Source organism: Ostrinia furnacalis, unplaced genomic scaffold (genome assembly GCF_004193835.3).
Source record: "Ostrinia furnacalis isolate ACB-3 unplaced genomic scaffold, ASM419383v2 OfSCF0450, whole genome shotgun sequence".
In the NCBI taxonomy this organism is placed as follows: Eukaryota; Metazoa; Arthropoda; class Insecta; order Lepidoptera; family Crambidae; genus Ostrinia; species Ostrinia furnacalis.
This window is the reverse complement of record NW_021130689.1, coordinates 454137-464036: the sequence shown is the minus strand read 5'-3', so window position 1 is coordinate 464036 and position 9900 is coordinate 454137. Positions and strand designations below refer to the sequence as shown.

At 35.6% G+C, this 9900-nt stretch overlaps 1 protein-coding gene across 1 annotated transcript; it reads left to right on the top strand.

Moving 5' to 3' along the window:
- The first annotated feature begins 2977 nt into the window (after nt 1-2977).
- On the top strand, nt 2978-9027 carry LOC114365540 (elongation of very long chain fatty acids protein 4). The gene is made up of 5 exons (XM_028322145.1): nt 2978-3062; nt 4487-4674; nt 5862-5930; nt 6332-6634; nt 8767-9027. The coding sequence occupies exons 1-5, from the start codon at nt 3017-3019 to the stop codon at nt 8965-8967; spliced, it is 807 nt and encodes a 268-aa protein (XP_028177946.1). The 5' UTR covers nt 2978-3016; the 3' UTR covers nt 8968-9027.
- Nucleotides 9028-9900: the final 873 nt, after the last annotated feature.

Below are 9900 nucleotides of genomic sequence, written 5' to 3'. Positions count from 1 at the left end.
TTCACAAACATTACTATGAGGTCTCACAGTGCACGTGGACGCACAGGATGCACACAAACCAATCACAGAGCTCTATTCTACGCAGTGCGTTCGATTTGCTGCTTCACTTAAGCAAGCATCGTTTGTGAATACGGGTGTTAGTCTACTTACTCCTTTATAAATGGTTATAGAAGCGAATAGGCCCTGAGTGTAGATATACCTAATCCAAGAACTTATTAGTAATCTGTGCTCATACTATGTAATATGTAGGCTAAGTTTTTATACAGTAATAAATGTATTCTTATTCTTATAGGTACTAAAAGTTCCAAGGCGTGTAACCTATTTTCCCTCACAGTCTGTATAAGTCCAAAGGTGAGTAATGAGTATATACAGAGTTGGTGTTGGTCGGCGCGCTTCTCCAACTTATAATGTGATTTCGCGAACAGATCACAAAACAGGAAACAATAAATTGGCTCACGCGAACGTTCGCAGTTGTAATTTGTCAATAACACGTTTTAGGTAATCGGGGCAACTTCTAAATTATCTGGAAATTGAAACTACGAACTACTTAACTAAAGTTTCTAGCTCAGAATTATTTACTTGACTGATTAAACTTGGGGAGGAACGTTTTAAGTTAATCGTTTTACCTAATTAGTGAGATTTTTATAGAATAGGTAGGAGTACCTACATAGATTTTATGAATGTTTAATGATGACATAATAAACAATGTGTCCTTTTATGTATTGCATCACTGTCTTTGCATAGTAAAAAATACATAGTAGCAGTATAATGCCGTAATAAAAAATAGTACTTAATATGGACTAAGGAGGAATACATTATGTAAGCCCGGATGAGTTTGAGTTTTTATACTTTTGATTATAGGTAGGTACTCTCCCAAAGATGTATGCGAGTAATTAAGACACAACAGATACCTAATTGAATATCAAACTTTATTACTCAAAGAATACATTTGTGTGTTCTTTGTCAGCCTCGGTTAGTTTCAAAATGATCTCAACGAGGTTTTCCTTTAATAAAAGCGAAAGACTGAAGGAATAATAAAGGCTTGTATTTTTAAAATTAATTCTTAGTTGATTCCTTCCTTGTTAACTTACCCAAGAGCGCGGAGTTATTACTGGTCGTGACAAACATAGTACAAGCTTTGCTTAGTTTGGGGCTAGCGGCGCAGTGTAAAATGACCAAGGATATTTATTAATTATTTATTTTATTTAAGTGCCTTTTTCCTGTGATGCGAAATAAATCCGCATCACAGGAAAAGGGCACTAAAGCTCATAGCAGACTTATCAACTCGGAAAAGGATCAACAACACCGTATCGCTTTTCGCGAGCTGTCATAATGATGCACGCGTTTACGACGGTGCGGAACGTTGCAGTATGAAGACTATGAAGTTACATACAAAGAATACTGACCGCCTCGAGTTGACACTGTTACCCTGTTATAGATGACCCACGCTGAACTGTCCCACCAAACTCAATGACAGGGGGGCGCTACCATCGTTCAACTATATGGTTTCCAACATGGCAAAAATCTGAACCAGCGATCCGGTATTGACGGTGGCGCCCCACTGTCAATTTCATCGACAGGACAGTCCAGTATTTTGGAACTATACTATGTCTTTCCGGGATGCTAAATGTGCGCCGACCTTAATGGTCCTTCATCATATCATATTCATTTCTCAAATATTACACCGATATCCGAACCCTTTTAATTAGCCATAAACCTTGTCTTCTAACCGCTTTTCAGCGGTTCTCGTGTTACGACTTGCGGGCACTAAACTAAACCCTCGTTTAAAATCGGTGAACCAACAAATTGTTATCTGTAGTCAAATGGTGATGTGTAATTATCGATGAGGCACCTTTTGTTAAACTATCTTTTGTGCGAAAACTTTCTTGGAAATCCATAGGAGAGGCCCCTTCCAACCGACCGTGACCCGCGATGCCCGCATTCGGGCTCTTCACGCGACCTTCACCAGATCATCGGTCCACCGAATGGGAAGCAAATTCACATTAAATCTTCTAATGTGTAGTCGCCACTCGAAAACGTTTCTGTTCAGTAAGTAACCATCCGTTTCATGAAAATTGTGTTAAATTAAATTATCCCTTGGGCAAAACGCCTTGTCACATCCTTTGATGTTTTTTAGATCTACATTAATATTAGCTATTGCCATGTTATCAATATCAACATTACCCAATAACATCCCAGCATATCGATATTTATGACGTGTCGATAAAAAATCCGAACATATTATCGATATTTATCGAGTGTCGATAAATTAGTGACAGGACGGCAGCAGGCTCTATCAATCTCGTAGCCCCCGGAATCCTTATCGCCGACACAAGCACACGCATCCCAAATTGTTATTAGCCTTTTTACACGTTTTATTATAACCGTTTCAGGGTTCTGTATTTTACTAGTGAAGCATAATTTAATTTTTAAAGTACTAAAAACAAAGAAAAATAAAAATAACTATTATTTAAAGAGTTTTCCCGAACAATATTTACGAGTAGGTACTAATAAAACACGACGTTCCTTTAAGTTTAAAAACATTTCTTTTTCGTAGCAAATGCGCAAATCATTGTGTATGTTATTATAGATTAAGAAATTTACCTGCATTATCTTAGCTTTATCCTCATTAATTGTATAGTGTACTGAACCTTCTCCGTTGAAACCCAACGGAACACATCCATATATTTTACGATGTACACAAAAACGTGCCCCACACGTCACGTCTCGTAATAAATTCTAAGAAAGGATCCTTGGGTCACAATTTATTTGATTTTCTCATAAATTACATACCTACCCGTCTTTTTATACTACTGTAAATTGATTAATAAAAAAAGGCTATGTATATTAACCTTTTTACTCATATTTAGGTATCCTTTTGTTTATGACCAAGAAAAACAAAAAACTGAATGTCATATATTTTTGACAGTTAAGTAAGTGTCAAAATACTAAAATTTGCCTACTGAATGTTCAAAAGTTCAAAATAAATTAAACGGAAAGAAAGAAAGAAAAGACAATGACGTGGTGCTTTCATGTAGGATTGAATCTTCCTAAAGGACAATGTAAGATATTTGTAAATACTTTAAATAATTTAAATCTCATCAATCTCTATAATACGCGGGTGAAACAGAAAAACCAAAAAATCTCGATGGCCGGCGTCGACAGTGTTATTTACTTACCTATCTAGAACACTTTAGAAAATACCTTTTCAGAAACAGTGGGTGAAAACTAATAAACCCAAAGTTTAACTTTCCTAAAAGAACATGATTGATGATGATGATGATTGACCAGAATGTTGGTCCCAATGTTGGTCCACCGAGTTGGTTAAAAGTGACGATATCGCCTGGTGTTGGTATACAAAATCTGAGGGAAAAGAGCTGAAGCAACAGCTCCTTAAAAGTACATCTATTTATTAGTAGTGTCAAAAACTCTAATATTTATTTAGACTAGCTATGCTTGCATCTTATGTNGAGCTAAGGAGATAAAAGTAGGCTTGGAAGTTTATATTGAAAGTCCTATGTGTTTAAAGTAAGAGAGTTGAAATTTAAAATGTATGCGCTATAGATGCTAAGAGCGGATTTTACGAAACTCCACCCCTAATGGAGTAAAACGAGGTCCACGCGTACAAAGTCGCGGGCGGCCGCTAGTATAAATATAAGTAAGTAATATTATGTAAGTAAGCTACTTTAAAAATCACGAGTACCTACCTACTTCAATTCTCAAAGGCAAACAGGGTCTGATGATGGAGCTGGAATGTGGCCGTAGGAATAGGCTAGTTTCTTAAAAAACACTTTTAGTCCGTCAATTACACCATCAAAAAATATTGGACACGGTTAGGTAATTTAGGGAAGTTTATTTGCACTTAACATGAAAAATATGGTATCAATGTACTGTGTACCTATGCACCTTCAGTGGCAACAACAAGGTCTACTGAGTACCTATAGTCTACTAAAGGCATGAAATAAATTAATGTTCACCAAAAATTAAAACCAACTCCAAAACGAATCACCAAAAGGTAGGCTGTCACCGACTCCGAAAATATCAATCATGATATACGGGCATTTGTAATCAGTATCCACATTTTTTAATAAGCTCTATAGAAAAAATTATCAATACCACTTTATCTTATTTTTTTTAACTGTGGTATTTTCGGNACACCAGCGTTATGAGTCTGGGTGTTCTGGGCCCATAACCTGTTATCTTGAGTAAAACGCAGGTTATAAACTTGTGTAGTTTTATTTATTGTACTAGGACAAACGAGAGCGTACAGAGCTTTTTGAAAAGTGTAATGGCTTCCTAACCGGAAGCGATCAGTGTTACCAACATATTTTAACTCAATATTACATTGACTTAGAATTATTCCATAGATATAATAACATTATGTACGCGTAAAAATGGTTTTGAAAGTAATTTACGTGCCACGAAATGCTATGTAATGCTGTTCATAATATGTAAGTATAATTTGATACTTCCCCTTTGTCGGCAGTGCGCTTCGTGGACCAATGGCCCCTCTTGAACCCCAGCGAGCCGCTCTTCATACTGGCCTCGTACCTCGCCTTTGTCCTGAAGGTCGGGCCCGCCTTAATGGAGGGCCGCCCTCCGGTCCAGATAAAGGGCTTCCTCATATTTTACAACGTGATCAAAGTTATCAATTCCGCCGTTTTAGCGTATAAGGTAAGGTAGAGTCAAGGTTACTAGCAATCGGGAAAGGATTTTATTTATAGAAATAAAACATATTACCTGAAATCTAGGAACAGTCTTGTTTGTTTTCCCGACTGTAAATAAGTTTTAAGCTAACTCTTGTGCGTGTCAGAAAAGACTAGTTTATCTAAAAACTTTAGGCTTAGGTACCTAACATTTCCAGTCTGATATGGGTTTGACTGCTAGTAACATTTATCAAGATTCAAGACATAGAAAGCTGAAATATTTGGTTTTGTATATTATCAAACAATAGATTAAGTATCTCTTGATTTATATTATCTAAAACTACTCGAAACAGTCGCGTAAAATTATGTAGTCGATCAGAAAGTAAAATAATATTTATTGTTTTAAATTATCTAAAACTACTTGAAACAGTCACGTAAAATTATGTAGTCGATCAGAAAGTAAAATAATTTTTATTACTCTCTCATACTCTCTCATGTCAATGTTGAAGTGGAAATGAATATTAACTTCCACTGATATTCTACCTTTATATCGCGTTTAAATGCAATTCTAATTTGTAAGCAACACTGGACTGGATAGCTCAACGCTCGCTAATTGGAAACTCATTATAGAGGCATCAAATGCATGCGCTCATAACTGTAGCCTACAGCAATCATTGTTAAACATGTTCAAAACAAGAAGATAATTTTCAGAATATGTTTATATTGAAAGTTTTCCTGTAAACCTTTCACTTAACTTTTTAATCTTAATTTCTGATCTAGCTTATAATCCTACCATACCGCCCCGTTGTTTGATCACACGCTAATTTTATTGGATGCAACGCTTACAGCTTAGATATTGAATAATACAGCCTTTATGCTTTCCTTTGTTAATGTCAATATTTGCACACGATGATACCCTTGTGAATCGTACAAAAACCACAGTTTTCAAATGGCACTAAATCTACATTGAATACCCAATAGGATTTATATAAACTCGGATTTAAAAGAATGGTTGGCTGTCGACAAAAAATGTTCCCTGATTCGTGATTTAAGCTCAATGAATGGGCCATTTATTACGTTGATTAAAGTCTTAAATCATGATTGCAATTGGAATCATATTGAGCCTTTGACAAATTAATTCTGAGACTCAATCACAACATTTATTGCGAAGCAAAATAACCATTAAGTATCTAATAATATTTTTCTCCTTTTCAGTTCTTTTCTTACATTGTCGATAAGGGTCTATTTCCGAGAAAATGTGAACATGATGAAGTAACTTTATACGTAAGTGTATTGTGAGCAATTTACGTGGGTGTTTAATAAGATTATGTGATTTGTCATAACATTTTTATTTGTATCTTAATATTTTTATCGGAGTTTGATTTTGATTCCGTTAATTAGATGATGGAAATGACAGTTGACCTTTAGAATTCTTGGATAAAAACCACGTAGTAGTAATATTAATATAGGTCACAACTCTGGGGCCAGACTTTATGAGCTTTTGACATGGCTCAGATTGCCAGACTAACGTGAGGTAGCCCCCAAAGACCATCAATTAAATTTAAACTTCAAGCAATATCGTATCACAAAGCGATTCATCAATTTGTCCCACCTGGGAACCGAACCTCCGGATCGAGACAGCATAACTCTATCCACTCCAAAGATGCATTCATATTTTATTGCAGACAATCGCCGCTCTCTACTGGAAATACATGGCCACAAAGATCCTAGATCTGTTCGACACGATATTCTTCGTCATCCGCAAGAAGTACAACCAGGTGACGTTCCTCCATGTCTACCACCATTCGTTCATGGTGGTGATCACGTGGGTGTGTCTCAAATACGACCCGTCGGACCACTGGGCCTTCATGGCGGTCATGAACTGTCTGATACATTCGGTCATGTACACTTACTATGGAGTGGCAGCCCTGGGACCACGGTACGCGAGGTACTTGTGGTGGAAGAAGTACTTAACTATGATGCAGTTGGTAAGTGCGTTATCTTTGTTTTCGTCAAAGACATCAAAGTATTTACGCTATGTACTGTATATTGCATAAAGTACGAGTATGATGATTACGAATGACTAGGCCATTATCTAATTTCAGCGAACATTTGTGCTATTATTGACCGTAAAAGACCCAAGTACACGCCTCGCTATTCAAAAATATTTATTTTTAATTTAAGTTAAGACCTCTATTCTGTATATCTTTTTATCAGACTTAATTGCAAGCCGTAACTTGAAAGACAATAATTAACTCTTCAAAGCTAAAACATCAAATTCTTTGAACTCTCTTGACTCGCGGAGCACATTATGCGAGGGAAATTATCAATTTTCTGTAATAATGCGCGGAGCTAAGCTCTTATTAAGTAAATAAACGGGGCCTTATCAACCTTTTTGTTTCTAAGAAAATTAACTCTGAGATGCAGACATAAAGGTGCGACTACTGAAGCTATGTGAAGATAAGGATTGCTATGTCGAGAGAATTTTAGTTAAGTCTCAGTACTAGCGAGGCTCCGTCCGTAGCCTTTTAAATTCAAGCATCACAATCCCTTGCAGATTTGGTTATCCATTAATTTTCTCCTACGCAGACGTCAAAACGGGAAGATTCTGAAAAGAAGCGATAGGTCATTGGCCTAACTAAACTAAAGTATAGTACACAATAGTAGACACACCCGTCTATATTTCGTAGTCCCGCTTCTTTTCGCGCGTCTCGTTTCAATGAATATTCACCCTATCGTACTCGAACAAGTCTATTAGCACGAAAGAGTTTATTTATGAAACATACTAATAAACTTCTAAGCGTCAAAAAATGAATAACAATAGAAATAGAAAACCTTATAAAATAAGCTCTTTCTTCAAAGATCATCCTTAAATTGTGCTTCAATGTCCAAAATACTAGTAGTAATACACAAAGTTTGTAAATTGAAATGCAACTTTTACATTAACCATTAACAATTTACAATGAAGAGTTGCTACCTACTACGATGTACACTTTGTATTGCACTGCACTCACGCGCAGAATGATCTTCGTAGCTGTAGTCTGTCTGTAGGCTACGGACTACGAAACACCGTAGCAATACAACGCGATTCTGTAACGTGTAGCTTTAACGGTGATCTTACAATCTTACCATGGATCTATTTTCTGATAACTTATTCTATTGTCTAATATGGTACTCATTTCTAGTCTGTATGATACTCATTTCTATTGATTAACCTAAGTTATTCAATACAAAAAAAATATTCATATTACTTGAAACGACCTCAAATATTTAAAATCGATAAAAGAATCTTTAGTTTCAAACTCTACCAGAAAAATAAAAAAGACAAACTGTATAAATTTTATTAAAATCAGTTTAGATTTGTTTAATAACTGTAAAGCAACAATCTTATTATGTATGCTTTCCAACAATTTACATATTTTGCAATCCTAAAGTGCTTAAAGAGGCGAGCGTTCTTTGGAACATCACAACTTCAAAGAACTTTCAGACTTGTATTAGGGAACTGTATACTTTGTGATATTATCCAAGCATGGTTATTGCTTTTGTTTTCGGTGTCCACTTTGGAAGTATCTGCTTTTGTTTTAAATAAGTGGACAAAGTTACTCTATCACTAGCATTCGGCCGCGGGTGCGCTGTTGTAGCTTTGAGTTGCAAGTAATATGCGAAAAATATAGATAGAGATAGACAAAGATATTTCTAAAATCAAACTTATTAGTCACTATAATTTTCACCATTACTTTTTGACATTATAAAGCTGATCCATATGACGCGTTTATTCGCGTTTACAATCGATAACGCGTTTTTACTCTTCTCTAGTGCTCTCTAATTAGCGGCACTCGAGTGACAGGACCTTACTCACAAATGGCTCCAAGCTTCCAACCTTCCAACCTGGAAGGTGTAAATAAATAAAAAAAATCGTTCATTACCAAAATAACAATTACATATTTTCTCTTAATAACGTTGGACTCCACACTAGGCAAGCCTATGTCGAAATGCGATAGATAGATCATATTTGTGCTTATTTAGCGCCACTATCGTAGCTATTAACGTGTGCCAGAAGCTTGCTTGCCAGTAGCGCCAGCTGGTGGTATAACGTCACTTATTCTTATTTCTTTTTCAGATACAATTTGTGCTGGTGATCGGTCACGTGGTCATCCAAACCTACACCTCCGAGTGTCCCATGCACGCCAGCTCGTACTGGATCGGACTGTCAAACCTCGCTCTCTTTATCTGCCTGTTCACAGACTTCTACAAAAAGCGGTACAGAGCTAAAGGAAATATGCCCATAGGCTTAGCCTTCACTAAGCAGGTCACAGAGTAAAAGTTTAGAAATAAGATGTTTAGTTGATTTCTAGAAAATAATGAACAAGTAAACAATGTATAGCTTATTTCATATCAGATAGAAACAAAACATTGTTTGAAAAAGTTAATGGAATAAAAGAAATAACAAATGAATGTCGCTCTTTGTTTTCGACAGTAAATTGCGAAACAAACCTTAAAAACATTTGTATGTGGGTAAAAGAAACATATATTGGTACTTAAGAGTATACGAGAAATTAACTGGTAAAAAACATGTGAAATAAAATCAAATGACGTTTTATTGCGTGCCGTTTTCGCTATTATTGCCTCTTTCCAGATAATAAATTTGCAATATAAGGTTTTCTCATTTTCTTTTTCGGCACGAATTATAGCGAACAGAGCACTCACGAGCAAAAAGTTGGCGAAATTATTTTATACTAACTTTTGTCCATGACTTCGCCTACATGGATTTCAATGTGACACAATGTTGTACTCGTAAAGATAAAAAAAATCTAATGGGTAATTTTGTAAATGCATGAATATAATTTGGAAGTACCTAGTGGATTTACTTCCTTTTCAAATACTTTTTCAACAAAATATCCAGTTCTATCTACATCTTAACTAAAATTTAAATAAATTAAGTCCACCTGTTAGGCGTGTAAATAGAATAAACAAACTAACAAACATTCATATTACCTACTTACTTAGATACGCGCCCCTTGCAAGTTCTACGTACTCCCTAAAATTTATAGACCCTCCAATTATTGCTTATGAAACCAGAAGATTTTTACACAAGATTATGCGTTAAATATATTATGTTTCATCAAATATAAATTAAAATTATCGGTAATACAAACAGAGTAGGCGCTAATAATTTTACCAAATACAGTGTGAGTCACGTTAAAGTGTACATATGAAAATATATGATACTAGATCTATTTTTATCGACAAAAAA